General features: G+C 36.7%; 5 protein-coding genes across 6 annotated transcripts; 3 read left to right on the plus strand and 2 right to left on the minus strand.

Moving 5' to 3' along the window:
• LOC107608206 (uncharacterized) lies at nt 1-3,290 on the plus strand. Of its 2 annotated transcripts, none has more exons than XM_016310068.3 (4): nt 1-888; nt 1,023-1,222; nt 1,327-1,550; nt 2,432-3,290. In XM_016310068.3, the coding sequence occupies exons 1-4, from the start codon at nt 93-95 to the stop codon at nt 3,177-3,179; spliced, it is 1,968 nt and encodes a 655-aa protein (XP_016165554.3). In that variant the 5' UTR covers nt 1-92; the 3' UTR covers nt 3,180-3,290. The 2 variants fall into 2 exon arrangements, with proteins under 2 accessions (XP_016165554.3, XP_088349850.1); XM_088493724.1 differs by having other exon boundaries at nt 1,026-1,222.
• A 1,995-nt stretch (nt 3,291-5,285) lies between these two features.
• Nucleotides 5,286-8,200, plus strand: LOC148553787 (protein FAR1-RELATED SEQUENCE 5-like). The gene is made up of 5 exons (XM_088494884.1): nt 5,286-5,363; nt 5,824-6,548; nt 6,702-7,105; nt 7,194-7,332; nt 8,185-8,200. Exons 1-5 carry the CDS (start codon nt 5,286-5,288, stop codon nt 8,198-8,200), a joined length of 1,362 nt encoding a protein of 453 aa, XP_088351010.1.
• Nucleotides 8,201-9,947: 1,747 nt separating this feature from the next.
• Nucleotides 9,948-11,082, minus strand: LOC148553788 (uncharacterized). The gene is made up of 4 exons (XM_088492865.1): nt 11,039-11,082; nt 10,860-10,955; nt 10,671-10,736; nt 9,948-10,586 (listed from the first exon to the last, which is right to left on the minus strand). The coding sequence occupies exons 1-4, from the start codon at nt 11,080-11,082 to the stop codon at nt 10,088-10,090; spliced, it is 705 nt and encodes a 234-aa protein (XP_088348991.1). The 3' UTR covers nt 9,948-10,087.
• Nucleotides 11,083-11,731: 649 nt separating this feature from the next.
• LOC107608700 (uncharacterized) lies at nt 11,732-12,310 on the minus strand. Its single transcript, XM_088493072.1, has 4 exons — nt 12,234-12,310; nt 12,081-12,146; nt 11,934-12,002; nt 11,732-11,858 (listed from the first exon to the last, which is right to left on the minus strand). Exons 1-4 carry the CDS (start codon nt 12,308-12,310, stop codon nt 11,732-11,734), a joined length of 339 nt encoding a protein of 112 aa, XP_088349198.1.
• Nucleotides 12,311-14,820: 2,510 nt separating this feature from the next.
• On the plus strand, nt 14,821-19,373 carry LOC107609735 (serine/threonine-protein kinase BSK1). Its single transcript, XM_016311756.3, has 9 exons — nt 14,821-15,648; nt 15,737-15,872; nt 16,778-16,911; nt 17,087-17,192; nt 17,395-17,480; nt 18,129-18,317; nt 18,507-18,677; nt 18,754-18,867; nt 18,947-19,373. The coding sequence occupies exons 1-9, from the start codon at nt 15,211-15,213 to the stop codon at nt 19,193-19,195; spliced, it is 1,623 nt and encodes a 540-aa protein (XP_016167242.1). The 5' UTR covers nt 14,821-15,210; the 3' UTR covers nt 19,196-19,373.
• Nucleotides 19,374-19,818: the final 445 nt, after the last annotated feature.

Below are 19,818 nucleotides of genomic sequence, written 5' to 3' on the forward strand. Positions count from 1 at the left end.
TGGTATTAATGGCATGGTTTTCCAAATGTGATGATTAGGCATCAAATGCCACTTATCTCCTTACCGGTCCACTCCTAAGTCCTTCCAAGTAAATGGCAATGGGCTGCAACGGCTCAAAAGTGGAGAGGCTTCCGGCGGTTTCGTTGTGCCGGGACCGTTGCAACTTGCTCGACGACGCACTCTTTCAAAGTTACGCCCTCTCCGATGCCCACATGGCGCACATGCACTCCCTCAAAACACTTTCCTCTGCCATTGTCTTATTCTTTCAACAACACTACTCCCCACCTCCCCCTCCCACTCTAACTCCAATCAACGGCTGCGATGGTGCCAGCAAGAAATCCTCCTCTTCCTCTTCCGATGACTCTGAATCACGCGTCCTCTTGCATTCTGAATCAGATGCTCAAGATATAGACGATAGCCAAACAGAATTATTCATCACTGTAAGCCGTCACGATGAGTATCTCAACTACCATACTTATGATAACGTGGCTTTCATGCATTACGTACTCCAATCTCCACCGCCTCTGCCTTCCCCTCCCAGCACCTCACGCTGGGAATTCTTCAACTTTTTCGAACCCTACGACGACACTTACTGTGCCACTGCTGACGTGGCAACAAAAGAAGAGAAGGAGGACACTGACAGGGGAAAGGTCGCGACTCGCCACGAGTCCTTGAATGAAGCTAAGAAGGTGAATGTGGAACAGAATGAAGGAGTGGAAAATAAGGAAGCTGGTTTGACAGAAGAATGCAGCGGTTACTCGGAGAGAGTGAAAGAGATTCAGATTCTATTCGAGAGAGCATCCGATTCAGGCAATCCACTTTTAGAAATGCTTGACGTTGGGAAATTCCGTTACCACAAAAAACTTGACTTCCATTATTCTTACATAGGCAAGCCTCCACTTTCTATATTCTACAACATTTACTTTACTATTTTTAATTGTTATTTTATTTATGATTTTGATCAAATTAAATCCAGCATAAGTGGGATTTATTATTTTTTTTTTTTTTGGAGATAAGTGTAGCAGTTTCTTCGTGCAAGATAAAGAATCTGTTTACTCACTCGTTAAATTGCACGGAGAAGTCATCATTGATTGGGAGGACAATGGCATCTGAGCATCAAGCTCAAGCAACCGATAAAGACTGGGGCCATGGATATGGGAATCTCTGCTCCACATTGAAGAAACTCTCTGTGTGGGAGAGGAAGTTATATCATGAAGTCAAGGTACTTTATTTGCCCCTCTCTCTAATGATTCAAAAATGAGAGAAACTTATGACTGAGACACTGGTGTTCTTCCTTTATTGATGAAGTTCTTTTTCGTTTTTCAGACCGAGGAGAAGCTGCGCATACTTCATCAGAAGAACTGTAGGGAGTTAAGAAGAATGAATAAAAAGGGTGCGGATGCACAGAAAGTCGATTCTGTGAAAACTTTGATTGGGATGTTAACCACAAAAATGAATATTTCTATCCGAGTTGTTGATAGGATATCTAATACCATTAGTAAGTTGAGGGAAGAGGAGTTATGGCCGCAGATCAACAACTTCATTCACATGTAAGTCATCAATATTAATCAATCATAACTAATAAATCCAAGCGAAATTGCTTGTACCTGCGATTTAGTTTTGTATGAAGTTGAAAAATGAAGAACCAAGTGCGCTTGGTTCAAGTTTAATTTTTCAGTATTTTTGTCTTCAAGAATTTGTGAAGGAAAAAAAAAAGCTGATAAAAATAGAAAATAAGATTAAAAATGAAAAGAGGACCGTTGATGGAAAAATATGTATAGTTGAAAATCATGACTGTATGTGTTGTCTGATGTGTAAAGTCTATTGAGAAATAGGTTGTATCATGTGTCATGTGTGTATGTGTATTTATGAATACAGCTTTTGTAGGGGTGTTACTGTTTTCTACTTTCTTGTGTGGTGACTGGTGAGTATTGAGTACTGAGTACTGGTCTGCTACAGCATGCAGCAACCTTGGCCAGTCTAGTAAGCAAAGAGGTCCATACCCTAGGAAGTAGTTATAAGCCTATAACCTGTATCCAAGAATTCATGACAATGATGACCTGTTGATTGTATTATAGTGGGATATGATTGGGGGAAGAATAAACCTTGGATTGGATCAACCGTGAGAAAGAGAAATCACACAATTGTTGGTACCTTAAATATGCTATAATTTCTCGTAACCAGGTACATTTCTATTAATTGGAATCAATCTTGGCCAATTATACATGTTACATTACCCTTCCTCTTCGAATCAATCTTGTCCTCAGTTGCTAGAAAATACAACATTATTCTACTTTATTTTTATATGAAGAAAATAAAAAGCCGATGTATATCTATATCAAAATACTTGAGGGAGCTTTCTAACTACTCTTCTATTTTCAGGTTCATTAGTTCAGATAGTTCGTTCTTAAGGTTGGTATCGTATTTTCAGGTTTCTTGAGATGTGGAAACATATGGCAGAGTGTCATCGACGCCAATATCAGGAAATTGTGAAATCCAAAACTCTAGATGCATCTACATTATTGGAGAAGCAATTCGACCAGGCTCAAATTGACGCAGTAATAAAGCTCAAGTGTGAATTACAGAACTGGAATATAAGCTTCTCAGATTGGATTCAAGCCCAAAAGTGTTATGTGAAAGCCTTGAATAGTTGGCTAGTAAGGTTTCTATTATATGGACCTGAAGAATTACCTGATGATGATACAACTACCTTCTCTCCGAGCAAGATCGACGCGCCACCGGTGTTTGTGATCTGTAACAAATGGTCACAAGCAATGGATAATCTCTCGGAGAAGAATGTAACTGAAGCCGTTAATGGATTCATAGTAAGATTGAATGAGCTCTTGGAGAAGCATATTATAGACGTTCGACAAAGATTGATATTGGACAAGGAACTTGAGAGAAAAGTGAAGATTATGGAGAAGCAAGAGCAAAAGATGCACAAGATAGTGCAGGCTCGCCAGAGAAAGATGGCTGCAATTGGAAGAGAAGAAGAGAATGAGACCCTGTTCAGAGTGGATCATGGTGATCTTGTTGATATCAAGGATCATAGCCTGCTATCAAGTATGAAACATATCTTTGCTTCTATGGAAAGGTTCACTGCTACCAACGCTGGCTTGTATCAAGATCTTTGCCAACAAATTAACCATGTTTTGGGACAATCCAATGAAATTCACTAGTTGTATGTTGTATGATTGAAGAATTTATTGAACGTAATTCACCTCATAGCTATTGTATCTCAACTTAATTTTATCAATGTACATATAGAGCTAGCTCATTGCCTATGATTATTATTTGATTTAATAAAGTATATTTAAATGATGAATGTACATAAAATAAAGAGTAATTACCCAAATCAGTCCCAAGAATTTTAAAAGTCGACATTTTAGTCCCCAAGAAAAATTAATACACAAATCAATCTCCAAGGTTTTACTCTCGAAGACAAATCAATCCCTAGTTCATTTTTCTGCAGAGTAATTACCCATATTAGTCCCCAAAAATTTTAAAAACAGACATTTTACTCCTCAAAAAAACTTAACACACAGGTCAATCCCTAATTTTTTTTCATTAGACATAACAGTCTTCTGTCTAAAAAAAATAAAATAAAATTATTATTATTATTAATTACATAAGAATATTGTACCATAATCTTTTGTATTTTTTAGACAAAAATAATAATAAATTTATTCATTAGATTTTTATGTATGTATTTATAATATATATATTCACTAAATAATAATAATAATAATAATAATAATAATAATATTTAATAAAATTATTAAAGATTATTCTACAAAAAATTTAAAATTAAAACTATTTGATATTTTTGTTTTTAATATAATCAAAAAATGTCCTATTTTAAAAATCATGTTTGTATTATTATTATTATTATTATTATTATTATTATTATTATTATTGTTATTATTATCTAGTGATATATATATATATATATATATATATATATATATATATATATATATATATAATGAATAAATTTATTATTTTTTTTTTCAAAAAATATAAAAAATATTAATAATAATATTATGCAATTAATAATAATAATAATAATAATATTAATACACTTTTTTTTGTTAGAAACAAGTAAAGTGAATAATAATGTTTTGAAATTTAAATTAAATATTTTTTTAATACAAACATAATTTTTAAAATAGGACATCTTTTGATTATATTAAATACAAAAATATCAAACGATTTCAACTTTAAATTTTTTGTAGAATAATCTTTAATTATTATTATTATTATTATTATCATTATTATTATTATTATTTAGTGACTATATATAAATATTATAAATACATACGTAAAAATTTAATGAATAAATTTATTATTATTTTTGTTCAAAAAATATAAAAAATTATGGTATAATATTATTATGCAATTAATAATAATAATAATAATAATAATAATAATAATAATAATAATAATAATTATTTTATTTTATTTTTTTAGACAAAAGACTATTATGTCTAAAAGAGAAAAACATTGAGAATTGATCTGTGTATTAATTTTTTTTACGACTAAACTATCCATTTTTAACATTTTTAGAACTGATCTGGATAATTACTTTACTGAAAAATAAATTGAAACTGATTTATCTATTGAAATAAAATATTAGAGATTAATTTGTGTCTTAATTTTTTTTAGAAACTAAAATATCTATTTTTTAAAATTCTTGTGAATTAATTTAGATAATTATTCTAAAATAAATTACGGATCATTGTTAAGAGATGAGAAAAAAGCGAGAAAAAAAAAAGTGTACCTACGGACAGCAAGGTACGTAATTAGTGGTAAAAGTTAAATAGTGCTTGCAATTTTTTGTATATATGAAAATCTTTTAATACATTCTTTTGAGTTAAAAAAGAAAAACCTGACAATGAACAATACTGGTACGGAAAAATGGGAGAATTAATTAATAATTAATTAATACGGAAAAGCTCTGCAATATGCTTTACAAGCTCATTAAACAATAAAACGAAAATACGCGCTGCTCCACATACGTTGATTACACGCGCTATATAAGATCCCGCGTATATCTAACTACCAAATTTAAAATATTTGTTTCCTTCTTCGTTTTCGTTATTTTGAGATTTGGTTGTTCTTCTCGCGCGTCTTCCCTCGTTCTTCTCCATCGTTCTTTTCCTCTCCCTTTCTCACTGGTATGTTCTTCGTTTACGTTACTTTTTTCTCTCTCTGCAACTCGAGCTTCGTTTTCTATTTTGATTTGTTGTTTTCTGAAATCAAAGTTTGAACTCGTTTTGAAGATAATGGATCATTCCACCTCAGATTCTCAGTTGAATCCAGGCGAAGTGGATTATGAATTTGAATCTAACGAAGTTCCTGAGGTTTGATTTACATAATCAATTTTCTTTCAGTAATTTGTATAGCATTGTGTGGTTGAAAAATTGCTGAACATTGACTGTGAAACTAACACGTTAACATGAATCTGTCGATTCAATGTATTAGTTGTGATTAATTACCTGGAATTTATAGCAGACGCTCGGGTGTAGATCAGGTCTTTTTTTGGGTGTATTTTTGCTAGAAGTGTGGGTGTATCTACACTACTGGTTTTGTTATTTTAATTGAGTTGTTGTTGTTCAGGTGTATTATATCAGACATAATTGGGTGTGTTTTTAGTTTTTGACATGGTGTATTCTGCAGCCTGTGTATTTACAGTTTATGGCTTTAAAGGTCATTATGTAGTTGAGTTGTTGCGGTTCGGCTGTATCATATTAGGCATGATTGGGTGTATTTGAATCATATCTATGGGTGTATTCACAGTTTCTGACACGGTGTATTGTGCAGCCTCTCTCGGTTGTTGATGACGAGCTTGTTTCGAAGGTTGGAATAACCTTTACCACCCTTGAAGGTGCTGGAAAATTTTATAGGAACTACGCCAAGGCTGCAGGTTTCTCTACAAGAGTTCGGTGCACAAATAGGAAGGAAAACGAGATTAAGAATCAACTGATTACATGTAGCAGAGAGGGAAAATGGAAATCTAAAATATCTCCGACCGAGAAGACCAATCCTACAGCCGGTTTAAACTGTCCTGCAAGAATTTATATACACACATTGAAGGATGTCGGTGCTTGGATTATTTCAAAGGTTGTGCTCGATCATTCACACCCCTGCTGTCCAAGCAAAGCAGAGATGCTCAAACAGCACAGGGAACTAAGCATGTCCATTCGTCGTACAATAGAGAATAACGAGGAGGCCGGTATCAGACCAAGCAAAACATACCAATCATTTGTTGCGGCTGCCGGGGGTCATCGCGAGTTAAATTTTATCGAAAAGGACGTGAAGAATTACATTACGAGGGAAGTGCGGAATGTTTCCGAACAAGAAGATGCAAAGGAATTCGGGAAATATTTGTTAAGAATGAAAGAGAAGAATCCGAATTTCTTTTTTGAGCTCCAACTCGAAGAGGATCAATCGATTAAGCTCGTTTTTTGGGCCGATGCAAGAAGCAGAGCCGCCTTTGAGTATTTCGGAGACGTCATTTCATTCGACACCACCTACAATACAAACAGGTAACAAACTGCCCCTGTTTATGATGCTAAATTATTTTATTTTTACGAATCCGCATCAGAGGTGTATATTGGCTGTTTCATTGGGTGTATGCGAAGCATTTGTTAAGGTGTAACTAATGATTTTGCATTCTGGACCATGGTAATTTGTTTCAGGTATAATTTGGTCTGTGGTTCTTTTGTCGGGGTGAATCACCACGGTCAGTCAACACTTCTCGGATGCTCTTTGATGAAGAACGAAGAAATTGAATCATTCAAATGGTTATTTCAATGCTGGCTTCGTTGCATGGGAGGAAACGCTCCGAAAGGGTTTCTCACCGATCAGTGCGCATCAATGAAAAGGGCTTTAGAGGCCTGTATGCCAACGACAATTCATCGTTGGTGTATTTGGCACATCATGAAGAAGATTCCAAGCAAATTAAACGGGTACAAGGGACATGCCGATATCGAACAAGAAATGAGCCAAGTTGTTTGGAACTCTCATAGCAAAGACTCATTCGATAGGAATTGGAATGATTTTCTGCTGAATTTTGGTCTTGCGGACAACAAGTGGCTTTCAGGTAATGTCTTTTTAAAATCTGCAGCAGAGGTGTATATTGCATGTTCCCTCGGGTGTATTTACAGTCTGTGTTTGGGTGTATTATGCATATCTGTACGAAGACCGTCACATATGGGTTCCTATCTATCTGGATCACCACTTCTGGGCAGGGATGAGAAGCACACAAAGGAGCGAGAGCATGCATTCATTTTTTAACAAGTATATCACCCGGAACAGCTCGCTTATTCAGTTCGTCAAACAATACGATAATTGCCTCGGAAGCAGGGAGCAAGCAGAGAGAGAATCAGATGCTGCAGATTTTCATACGGTCATACCGTGTGCAACCAAATCCTCCATTGAAGCTCAGTTTCAAGATGCGTACACTCATGCAAAGTTTAGGGAAGTCCAAGCGCAATTCAGAGGAAAGGCGAATTGCATCACCAGATTAAAGAATTCCTCTCTAGGCTATTCAGTATACGAAGTCGGAGAATAAGTTTCCAGCTCAATATTCAACAAGTTCGTGGTTACTTACGACTCAGTTGCAGCCGAGGTAAAATACCAATGCTTATTATTCGAGTCCAGAGGGATACTGTGCCGTCACGCACTAAGCGTGTTAAGCTTCGAACAAGCAAGCCAAGTGTCACCTAGATACATACTGGAACGATGGAGCAAGAAGGTAAAGAGGCGACACACACACATCAAGAGCAGCCACGACGAGCCACTAATGGAGCCAAGAAGCAAGAGGTTCGACCAATTGGTTTTTCGTTCGCAAAATATTTGCGAATTTGCCTCCGAATCGGAGGAGCTGACTGCAATTCTGCACCGTGCGTACGATAACGTCATGGCCGAGATGGAAGCATTAAAAGCCAAAAGGAAGGGGACATCTTCTTTATCCCACGAAGACGCCAACTTGGAATCCGTTAACGAGCTTCAAAGCCCGCCAAGGATTCAAACAAGAGGACGTCCAAAAAACAGGCTAGGTTCAAAGCTGGAGAAACAGATTGCAAATGGCACAAAGAAGAAGAAGACGAAAGTTTTAAGCGAGGTAAAAGTAATGTTCTTTAAATTTGTAGCGATTGAGTTTATTTTTCTCGTTAATAGGTTAGCTAATGTGTGAGTGTTATATTCAGATAAACCTGTTTGATGCTGCATCAGCGGCGCATTCAAATTCCAGCCAATATCAAGGACACGTTATGAATTATCAGTTCAGGGTACCAGCAGCAGGGGATAATTCTTTGGGTGTATAGTTTTATAGAATATGGGTGTAAAAGTACCGTTCTTTTGGGTGTATTTTTGTTCATTGACAATTTACATATAGACACATATATAGATTCATATAGAACAAAAGCTCTAAAAATTCGCAGGTTATGGGTGTATATTTGATTTGATGTTTTTCTTCATATTTTAGTACATGTAATTCATACATTTTGAATACAGCACAGACAGTTTGGGTGTATATTTTATGCAATGTTGGGTGTATTATTAGACCTGCGTTGGGTGTAACAGTTTATAATTTGCGTTTATATATGCCTTGATTTTTTCCTTCATATTTTACCACCTGTAATACAGCTTTTGAATACATCACAGACAGTTTACCAGCACAGATAGTTTAACTATGGGAAAAAATATACATGGAATAGAAGTTGTTGATAAATGGCAAATATTTACATCATTTGTTCAATTTACAAACTACCCAGTAGTTGGATTACGCAGTTTCTATATCAGCAGAATTAATCTGACAAAACGGACTCAATAATACAGAGGATGGCTTCGACAGCCTTATAGCACTACTCTCCCTAATTGCCCGATATCTTTCTTTATTCATCTCACTGAATAGTATCCGGGAAGCATACTCCACTCTATAGTGGTCCACCTCCTCCTACAATTAAAAAGTATATTCTATTTAAACAACAATATTAATTCAGTAAAGTAATACAGAGTTATATAGTTCTAAAGACAGTTACCTGTGGCCAATTATCCCATTCATACTTCCCCTTTTTGATGTTTTCCGGCTCAATTAACTCCATCCACTTCATAACATAGATAGCGCAGTCATAGCTGAAAACGAAGAAAATAAATTACAAATCTCATTTACAAAAGTTTAATGTTCAGACTCACAAATTTATACCTTGTTTTTTGGCCTGATATTTTAACATATGATGATTTAATTTTCTTCTCGTTCTCCCCTTTCTACAGAGGTTCCCCGCCGGCATATGTTATCAATCTTGAAAATACATATCCCTTAAATAGCAAAACAAATCAGTAATACACCCGAATAAATGCACAAGATACACCCAACTGAATGGACAATATACACCCAACACAACTAACGAAATAGACCTAAATATTAAAGTAAAGAAGACAGAGGCAACTTACAGTGAATTTATTAATGTCCTTTCTCTCATCGCTTGGAGCTTTTTTGTGTAGCGGGTCAAGTATATGACATTTCCGCTTTGTTGTATTTATTAGCCATAACCACCAATGTCCCGAGTGGCAAACAGGAGCAAAAATCTGAAGGATTGCCACATTTCAACAGTGTGTTATTTTATTTGGCATATAAGTAAATAAGCGTACTAACAAATTTAGCAAACGAAAACTTACATATGGATGCGAAGTTAATTTTTTTCTATCTATGAAGGGAATGAAACTCGGGTAGGCTTCCACCCTGAATTTCTTTTTCGTTTTCGGTGATACGAATTCCCCCTTTGGGTGATCCGAAAGTGCCATGCATTGCAAGAATTGCGAAACAAGAAATGAAATACTAAACTTACACCCAATTGAACGTAAAAAATACAGCCAAATCAATACAGAAAATACACCCAAAGTTCGTAGAAGTAACACTTACCACAATATCGGGGGGGAGACAGTATATTTGTTCTTGAAACCTCTTTTCATTTTTCTGGTTGAGGATGAGGCAGATGGCAGATACAATCTAGAAATATATGCCGAAATCAATTTTACATTAATAAGCATTGCAATTGACTTTGGTGTAAAAACATTAATGTTATTCTAATATTATCTGAGATTCTATATCACTTTTTGCCTGGAGGGATACAAGGTGCATTCTCATCAAAATGTATTCTCCTTGGCCAATCAGAGTGCACATTTCCTCATACTCGTTAGTATTGCCATCTGCATCTTCCTTCAGTCTCGTCCCCCAGATGTAGCACTTTTGTTTCATATCATCCGTAATCTGATATAATCCCCCAGGAGTTTGAAACTTTGTAGAACTTTCTCCCCCAGTCTCCCTTTGAATTTGTGAACTTTTGTTCTTCCCCTTCGCCGCACTGCTTGCTATTTTTTGGACCAAATCGTCTAATTGTTCTATCAAATTTGCAGATTCAGGAGATTTTGCCCTTTCTGTCTCCTGCGTTGACGCCCCCTCCTGGCTTGAATCAGTCAATCCAAGGCTGAATGATGGCACCCCTGGATCTATTTTAGGAACATAGGATGCTGTCCGTGCCATCATCAACAGGGCAGCAGCGTCTTCTGCGTCTGGATGACTGCGTCATCATGTATAAGAATAAGAATAAGAATAAGAATATACGGATGATAAGCAAAGATTGATTTTAGTCTGATGAACTTACATTTTAGTTGGAGTTGGGGGAAGCGTGGGTGTGGTCTCTTGAAGTTGTTTGGGGGTTTCAGAAGTGCTGCACAGTTGCAAAAAATTAATCACGGCGTAAAAAAAACTAATCAGGAACAATATACACCCAAACTGTTAGCAAATATACACCCAAACTCTAAACAAATATACACTCAATACTATTTCTTACGTTTCTGTAGTCCCTTCAATCTGTAGCATATGTGTTGGTTCAAAATCTGTCTTAGTGGTTGTTTGGGATGCCGGCACAAAAACCTGAATCGGGACTCTAAACAAGAAGAAAAATGAAAGGTTAACAACGCCTTTGAAAATAATAAGGTTATAAGGTTGAAATATTATTGGAAAACTCACATTGCAAGCGCTTCCGACGGTGTCTGTTCCCTCACAACCATCATATTCGAATCAGACGGACTCAACCTAAAATACACCCAAAGAAATTCAAGAAATACACCCGAACAATTCAAAAAGAAGACAGCCTTTGTTTTTTTGAGAACTTACATACTTGCAGCTTTTGTTTTTTTTTCCTGCCTTTTTTTTCTTGAATAAAATAATAAAGGGCTTTTTTTTCTAAAAAAAATATATACAGAATTAGAAGTAGAAGGGTAATAGAAGAACAAAAGTAACGGTTATTTGAAAGAGAAATTACATGCTCTGTGACGGCTGGTTTACACTACTCTGTTCTGTGCGCCCTTGAGAGGAAGGACCATCACTTCCCAAGTTCACAGCCGGCATTCTAAAACAGATCTCATGTTATTCAGACAAAATAAGATACAGGTATAAAATACACCCAAATGAATGCACAAGATACAACCAACCGAATGGACAATATACACCCAACACAACAAACTTAATATCCCAACTTATTAAACAACATACACCCAACTTGATCCACAAAATACACCCAAATGGTTCCACAAAATACACCCAAATCATGATGACAAGATTTTATTAAATAAGAAAGCTTCTTACGTTTCAGACGACACATAGCGACCTTCTGTCGATCGCAGGTCAGCTTGGTTCTCCCTGCGAAACAAGAAACAATTATTAGCAAACAAAACACACCAAAATCTGAAATACACAGCCCAGCAAGACATACCCCTCTGCAGCAGATTTATCAACATTTTCCCTTAGCCATTCATCTAGTTCGTCACTTGATATTTCATATGTCTCACTACATTCATAAAAGAAGACGTTAACAAAAATAATTACGATGATAGACGGTAATATAACTTACGAGGTACTGTACCCGTCAAAGTATTGATCTTCTTTAGGAGGTGAATCCTCCACAACAACTTTTTTCTTTTTTGGTTGTGTTCTGGGTGGAAAAAAAAGAGTACCAATCAGAAATAAAAAATTAATTTTATCACAGAATATTATGCAAAGAAGTGCTTACTTTTTTGGTGTTGTTTTTGTTTTTTTCTTTTTCTTCTCCTTCTCTGCAGGTGATGATTCTTCGCTCCTATAAGTTAATAATAGACACTTTAGTTAATACACGAAATCTTTATAATGAAGCCAAAAGAAAGGAGTAATAATTTCAGGACATTACTCATCACTTGGTTCAGATTCAGATTCTGAATCAGAATCTGACTCCTCTTGCCTCTGCTTTCTTTTTCTGGAGTCCATTCTGGAAGGCAAACAATCATTATTTAGAACATATTAAAAATACACCCAAATGAATTCACAATATACACCCAACTGAATATACAATATACACCCAACGCAGCAAACGAACACACCCAGCTTAATAAACTACACACAACCAACGTGATCAACAAAATACACCCAACTCGAAAAAGAAATTACACCCAAATATGGTACTTACTTTTTCCCCTTTTTGCTGGGGTGTTTTCTTCCTGAATCCTCTGAGTCTTCTTGAGTCTCAGACTCAGAGGTAGAAGTGTCATTGTCAGTAGCTGTTTCTGTCTCCGAAGACGATGTTGGACTTGCCTTCCTTTTTTTGTTTTTTTTATTTCTTGTTTTTTTTCATTTTTTCTTTTTTTTTCATTTTTTCTCTTGCTCTTGTCTCCGCCATCTTCACAATCCCCTGAAACATTAGATATTTTAGCTAGCAGCATTCAGGTAAATAAAATACAAGCAACATATTATGTTTACTTACCAAAATTTTCTCTCTTTCTGCAGTCATTCTTTCCACCAACTGCTCCTTAGTCCAGTTGGCAATCCAAGGCTTTGGTGGTCTTTCAGCCCTCTTCTTGCCTTTGTTTTCAGAAAGATGAAAGTATATTATCATCAGGGCAAAGAGGCAGCCATCAATTGCCTTCTTCTTCTTCTCCTGGTAGTCTGTGATGCCCTTGATCATGAAGGTCAAAACATGCCCCCCAGTTTCTCTCCGATATGCCGTTCATCTTAAAAATTGGGGCCAGGTGCACGGGTGATATTTTGTTTATCGTCGTTGGCAAAAGGAACGCCATCTGTATGTAGAGGATGAATATCCTCTTGAACATCAGGCGTTCCTCTTCGTTGCCAACGCCGATTTCCATCATTTCATCGGTAAGACTTTTGAGGGTCTTACCCTGGAATCTTCTATAAATTATTTTATCATCATCAGAAAGTTGCTTATACTCAACTTTCTCAGGAAACAGATTTCCTACAAAAAAGAAAAACAACAAAGTATCAAAGTCAGTTCAAATACACCCAAGCATCAACCTTAAATACACCCAAGCATCAACTTAATATACACCTATAATTTTGAGCTAGTTACTTGTTGCATTGATGCCAAGCGCATCACCTATTGTTTTTGGTGTTATTTGGAAAGAACCATATCCTGTCTTCAGTCTGTTCTCCCCAAATTTGAAGTTGTTTGCCAGTTCCCTTAAGAGTTGGTGATCCACCCTTAGTGGTGGGATGTGCATCAACCCACCGAATCCGAGATCCCTTACAATTGCCTTCTTCTCCTCAGTCATGTTTCTGAACTTATCACTCAGGAGATGTGTGGCACACTTAAGGTCTTTTGTTTGGTTTCTTGCTGCCATTTTCTCTGAAACGAAAAATACACCCAAAGACATCAGTAAGATACACCCATATATATGAGTCAGATACACCCATTAATAACAGTAAGATACACCCATAGATATGATTCAGATACACTCATTGATAACAGTGAGATACACCCATAGATATGATTCAGATAAATCCATTTATATCAGTCAGGTATCACTCAAACATGCTTCAATATCAAATTAATGGAGATATCAGTAAGATACACGCATATATGAGTCAGATACACCCATTGATAACAGTAAGATACACCCATATGTAAGAATCAGATACACCCATTGATAACAGTGAGATACACCCATAGATATTATTCAGATACATCCATGTATATCAGTCAGATATCAGTCAAACATGCTTCAATATCAAGCTACATTACAAGTTCAAGCAGTATACACCCCCCAATCTACGGAATAAACCCCCAAAAATCAACAACAATAGCAGGAGAACTTAGAACAAGAACGTAGAACGACGTAGAACTTAGAAGAACGACGTAGAACTTAGAACAGTGTAACAAAGAAGCAAGAAGTAAACCCTAGAAGAACGACGTAGAAGAAAAGTAAAATATACAGGAATCTTAACGAACTTACGTTGAGTATTGTTGCTTTGCTTCAGATTCTTCACGGAGAGTTTGATGGTATTTTGATGGAGGTTTCGAAGAACGATTTGTATATTTTGAACTTTGATTTTCGCTCGAAAATGGAAGGGTTTCCTTGTTTTCGAAGCGTTTTGAGAAGTGGAAGAAGTGGAAGAGTTTCCCGTACGTAACGGTTGTAGTGTTGAGCGCGTGATTTTGACGCGCCATGTTATCTCTCTTTATGCGCGTGGCTTCTATTTGAGCTGGGCCAATTTGTAAGCTTGTAAGCTTGTATGTGTAGCCCAGCCCTAATTAATAATAGCTTTTAAAAAGAGGAACTAATGGTTAGCAATTTAGCATTGATTGGAAATATTAGTAATAAACTAATAATTGCTTTCGGCCCAAGGGTGAGCTTTATGTTTTTGAAATATTTAAATATAGTGGAACCCAATCTAGAATAATTGGGTCTGGCGAGATTAAGAAAGTGGAGTTGCTTTAGATGTGTAAATTCGTAATGACAACAGACAAGAGCATTTAACTAACTAAAATGAAATTAAGGGGAAGATGTGGTGAGATGGAGGAGGGGTGCGAAAAGACAAAAATAGGGCTGAGGAAGAATAAAACGGACAACTGGTGTAAGAAAGAAGAGAGGAGAGAGAGCGACAGGGAGGTTTTGTCAGTGCAGACAGAGAGAGGACGAAGGAAAGAGAAGAGAGAGATGAGATGAGAGCTCCAATGAAGAGGAAAAGAAAGCTGAGCCTCTTTTCCTAATTATTTTAATTAATAAACAATATAATAAATTAATAACATCTCTCTCTTTCTCTCTCTTTCTCTCTCTCTCTGAAGCACACGGGTGGTAGTGCTGTCTGTCTGTGAGGCCCATCTTGCCTACTTGCGCTGTTCTTTTGTCTTCCTCTTCTTTTTCTCTCTGTGTATGCGTGTTTGGGTGTGCGTGTGTCTGAAGAAGCTGCTTCAAACACACTCACACCAACGGAAACATAACGGAGTTTACGTTATCTGCTTCCAACTAATGGGTTGTTGCCAATCTAATTCGAGCCGTCATAACTACCCTCATCCGCTTACGGTTGCTTCCTCCCCTAACGGCGCCAACAACAATAACAACAATAACACCGTTGTTACTGGTGCCTCCGCCGCTGCCTCTGCCGCCCTAGACGTCCCTCCTTTCTCTGAGTTCTCCCTCTCCGACCTCAAATCGGCCACCAACGGCTTTAGCTCCGATCACATCGTCTCCGAGAGCGGCGACAAAGCCCCCAATGTGGTCTATAAGGGTCGCCTCAACAATCATAACCGACGTTTGATTGCCGTCAAGAGATTCTCCAAATCGGCATGGCCCGACCCCAAGCAGTTCGCTGTACGCGCCACAAAAGAACCAATTTATTCTCTTTCCTTTTCATTTTTCTTTGATTCGTTTGATTTGAGTTTTTGATTCATGGCTGCAGGATGAGGCTTGGAGTGTTGGGAAATTGAGGCACCCTAGGCTTGCGAATTTGATTGGGTATTGCTGTGATGGGGATGAGAGGCTTCTCGTTGCAGAATACATGCCCAACGACACTCTCGCCAAACATCTTTTTCATTGTATGTCCCTTCTTCTTCTTCCTTTTTGCGATTCATGTGTTTGAAGAATGCTTACTCTGCTTTCTTACACCTGAAACATGATTGATTGTTCCCGGGTTATCTTTTCCTTAGGACCTGGTTTGCCCTAATAGACTGCAACAGTTTCTCCTTACTAATTCATTGCGTTAGGATTCGTAAACTAGCCGAGCTTTTGTGGCAATGTTCAGATTTCGCTATTCTATAGTGTCTTTGGTTTAGACTTCAGAGGAATGAAAGAATTTTGCTTCTTTAGAGTTGAGATAACATTGCGGATAGAATTACCTTGTCTTCCATGTGTTGTTCTGGAAATGATATTTATGCCCAGAGATTGATATATACAACTACATATTTTCTTTAACTTTTTATCTTGTGACAAATTCTTATTCTTTTGCTTCTTATTCTTTTTGTTTCGGGGTAACGTATAACAATACAATTAGCTACTTACCTTCTTATTCGTAATTGTCTCTTTCATAAGTCATGCCCACTTCATTCTTTGATTGAATTGCTCAAACTAGTGAATTGGGCATCCATTCTCTGCAATTTACGTGTAGAAGGCTTGGAGCCAGATTCCACAACTTTTTCCTATTTGAGCCATTTAACTTATTTATAAGCAGTTATCCTCACATATCGACCTATATTAGTTACTGTGAAAAGAACTCAAGTTTTATATCTTGTTCTGAAGTTTTGATTTGTGAAATGTTATTTCTCCAAGATTCCAACTTATGCACGATTTACTGCTCATGATATATTTTAAGTATCATCTTCACAAATGCACCTTCTGTATTATTTACGTATTTTTTGGTGCTACTTTCTGCATGAATTCATTGAAACATGGATTGTCTATTACTCTAGGTTAACCCTGCAATTTTTGTCCCCATCCATTATAGGGGAAAATCAGACAATTGAGTGGAGCATGCGATTAAGAGTTGCCCTGTCCATCACACAAGCATTGGATTATTGCAGTAATAAAGGTCACCCATTGTACCATGACCTGAATGCCTACAGAGTGCTATTTGATGAGGTACTATATGGCAATTCTTTGTTCTTGCTCTTCTGAGGTTGACAGTTTTTTGTGCTATGACATATATATAACTGATAAGTGGTTCCAATGTTTGTGGGTTGGAAACTGCTATGTCTTGCTAAGTGGCCATCTGTATTCTGAAACAAAATTTGACAGGGTGCTGATGTTTTTGCAGAATGGTGATCCGAGGATTTCATGTTTTGGGCTGATTAAGAACAGTAGGGACGGCAAAAGTTATAGCACGAATCTTGCTTATACCCCTCCAGAGTACCTGAGAAACGGTTGGTGCCTATTTTCTGTAATGTTGTATTGCATAATATATTTTGTTGCTACATAGCAACATTACTTAAACTTTAGACATACTAATATTATCATAAATAACATGTAAGGAACTCAAGTTAATAATACTATATATGATGATGACATAGATTACGTGGTTGGTGTTTTGTAATTTCTGGTGACAGCTATGATGTGTCTTTTCAGGGAGGGTGACTCCAGAAAGTGTAATCTTCAGTTTTGGAACTGTGTTATTGGATCTACTAAGCGGCAAGCATATCCCTCCAAGTCATGTACGTATTCTTTAAAAAAAATGTAAAGTTCTATTTAACTCTTGAATATTGATCTTTAAATGATTTAGTAGTTCTACTAATTATTAATGCCATTATTATGGTAAGCAACTTTATTCCCCTTCCGCTGCACAAGTCCAATTCATCAACTGCTAATGGAAAATAGATTTTGTTTCTTGACATAATATTTCTGCATCCATGATTAAGCAGTCAGGAGTTAAATCATTGCCAACTCAAATCGTTGATAATCAAATAAAAATTTCTGCACAAGGTAAAAGAGGATGAGTGCATCATACTTTAGGCCCAAAAAGATCTTGTTTATATGGGTATCTCTTTCCTGTGTCTTTGCAGTTGTCTTAAGCTCTTAGCTTGGTTTGGCTCTTGACAACGTGAATATTATTTAAAATAGTAAAAGAAAACAATAAATGGCCTTTTTAACATTTTTTTTTTGGTATGCCAGAAGTGAATAGGCTGCAAAACTTTTGGTTGGAAATATTAGCACAAGGACCTGGAATATATCCCTTTTTTTTTCAGGAAAAATATTATACAATTGCTTCATTCTGCACTTTTTCTTCTTCAATCCATTGGATATGCTTTATATATGTTTATTTTCCATATAATTTAGCGGATGATTATTCTTTGTCGATGCAGGCTCTTGACATGATAAGGGGTAAAAATATTCTACGTCTAATGGATTCACACTTGGAGGGAAACTTTTCCACCGATGAGGCAACTGTGGTTTTCGACCTTGCCTCTAAGTGCTTGCAATATGAACCTCGAGAACGGCCCAAGATCAATGACCTTGTTACGACTCTGTCCAGACTGCAGAATAAACCCGATGTGAGCCTCTTTTTATTCTTTGGGCTGTCCATTGTTGTGTGATTGGCATCTTTCTAGTAATTTCTTTGGGTTGCTGTCACCTGGAAGAAGGAAAAATATGTGCTTTTGTGTTCTTAACATACAATTACAACTAATTGATTGCACTGGCGAGGATGTTAGGCTAACAGTTAGAGTCCCTTTTGTTCTCAGGTTCCATCATATGTCATGCTTGGCATTGCAAAGCACGAGGAAGCACCAGCACCGCCAACTCCCCAGCATCCTCTATCTCCAATGGGTGATGCTTGTTCTCGCATGGACCTTACAGCTATTCATCAGATATTGTTGATGACACACTATAAAGATGATGAAGGAACTAACGAGGTACTTAACTGAAAATACACGAGTTTTCTATTGTTACGGATGTTAAACTAAGTCTCTCTTCGTTCACATGTTTTAGTTATCTTTCCAAGAATGGACTCAGCAAATGAGGGATATGTTGGAGGCAAGAAAGCGGGGCGACCTGGCATTCCGTGATAAGGATTTCAAAACTTCAATTGAGTGTTACTCCCAGGTATGATAAAAAAGGTTATATTTGAAAGTTCAAGAAGTGTACTTGTTGGTATCATATCGATTTGATTTAAATCATGCAGTTCATTGATGTGGGAACCATGGTTTCCCCAACCGTTTATGCGCGGAGAAGTCTTTGCTACCTGTTTTGCGATCAACCGGATGCTGCGCTGCGAGATGCAATGCAAGCTCAGTTGGTCTATCCGGACTGGGCGACGGCATTTTACATGCAGGCTGTTGCACTGTCCAAATTAAACATGGATAAGGATGCAGCTGACATGCTGAACGAGGCCGCTTCCTTAGAAGAGAAACGGCAAAGAGGAGGGAAATGATGTTAGCTTCATAACCTTTCATTGTATTAGCAACCAAAACGTGTGTATACTTCTTAAGTTGGAAGTGGATTTCATTCGTGGGAGGAAGAACGATATTTCTATTCGCGTAAGCTGCTGTGCCTGTTTTTTCCCTCCTCCATATTATATTATATAATATTTAATTGATTCTTACAGTGTACATGTCTGTGCTTATCTTATCTTACTTTTTCTTTTTCTTTTTTTTTTTTTAAATATTATACTACAAATTCGATTCTGTGCCTGAGTATCAAAATATGCAGTATACAAATCGGCTTTTCCATCAATAGAGAGACTCGTGAACTTTTTCTCCATCAGAAGTTGGGAAATTTTGTGAAGGATGTTTGCGACTGAGTAGTGATCATTTGCGTTGCCATGGGATAAGCTGTCTCTACCAGCTAGCCCCCGTAGTCCTCATGATATCGCTTAGTTTCCATGGATTAATTATTTTTTCAATTAACCGCAAAAAAAATAAATAATTATTTTTAACCATCAAAGACGGACAAACTAATCATGAAAAAACTAAATGAATTTTATACTAAAAAATAAAAGCAATGGTTGCCCCCACTCTCATTTCATTTTTGTTTAAAAAAAATTCTATTATATAT

The sequence above is a fragment of the Arachis ipaensis genome, chromosome B7, assembly GCF_059453495.1.
Source record: "Arachis ipaensis isolate K30076 ecotype BB chromosome B7, ASM5945349v1, whole genome shotgun sequence".
Taxonomy (NCBI): domain Eukaryota; kingdom Viridiplantae; phylum Streptophyta; class Magnoliopsida; order Fabales; family Fabaceae; genus Arachis; species Arachis ipaensis.

Excerpts from the sequence above, each read along its gene's own strand:
- LOC107608206 (XM_016310068.3), top strand. The coding sequence starts at position 93 with ATGGCAATGGGCTGCAACGGCTCAAAAGTGGAGAGGCTTCCGGCGGTT. Across the intron at positions 889-1,022 it reads CTTCCATTATTCTTACATAG|CAGTTTCTTCGTGCAAGATA; the intron begins GCAAGCCTCCAC and ends AGATAAGTGTAG. Across the intron at positions 1,223-1,326 it reads AGTTATATCATGAAGTCAAG|ACCGAGGAGAAGCTGCGCAT; the intron begins GTACTTTATTTG and ends TTCGTTTTTCAG.
- LOC148553787 (XM_088494884.1), top strand. The coding sequence starts at position 5,286 with ATGGATCATTCCACCTCAGATTCTCAGTTGAATCCAGGCGAAGTGGAT. Across the intron at positions 6,549-6,701 it reads ACCACCTACAATACAAACAG|GTATAATTTGGTCTGTGGTT; the intron begins GTAACAAACTGC and ends AATTTGTTTCAG. Across the intron at positions 7,106-7,193 it reads GGACAACAAGTGGCTTTCAG|ATCTGTACGAAGACCGTCAC; the intron begins GTAATGTCTTTT and ends TGTATTATGCAT.
- LOC148553788 (XM_088492865.1), bottom strand. The coding sequence starts at position 11,082 with ATGATGGTTGTGAGGGAACAGACACCGTCGGAAGCGCTTGCAAT. Across the intron at positions 10,737-10,859 it reads ATTGAAGGGACTACAGAAAC|CACTTCTGAAACCCCCAAAC; the intron begins GTAAGAAATAGT and ends GCAACTGTGCAG. Across the intron at positions 10,587-10,670 it reads CCCCCAACTCCAACTAAAAT|TCATCCAGACGCAGAAGACG; the intron begins GTAAGTTCATCA and ends ATGATGACGCAG.
- LOC107608700 (XM_088493072.1), bottom strand. The coding sequence starts at position 12,310 with ATGGACTCCAGAAAAAGAAAGCAGAGGCAAGAGGAGTCAGATTCTGAT. Across the intron at positions 12,147-12,233 it reads GAATCTGAACCAAGTGATGA|GAGCGAAGAATCATCACCTG; the intron begins GTAATGTCCTGA and ends ATTAACTTATAG. Across the intron at positions 11,859-11,933 it reads GAAGATCAATACTTTGACGG|TGAGACATATGAAATATCAA; the intron begins GTACAGTACCTC and ends TTATGAATGTAG.
- LOC107609735 (XM_016311756.3), top strand. The coding sequence starts at position 15,211 with ATGCGTGTTTGGGTGTGCGTGTGTCTGAAGAAGCTGCTTCAAACACAC. Across the intron at positions 17,193-17,394 it reads TCCAGAGTACCTGAGAAACG|GGAGGGTGACTCCAGAAAGT; the intron begins GTTGGTGCCTAT and ends GTGTCTTTTCAG. Across the intron at positions 17,481-18,128 it reads AGCATATCCCTCCAAGTCAT|GCTCTTGACATGATAAGGGG; the intron begins GTACGTATTCTT and ends TTGTCGATGCAG.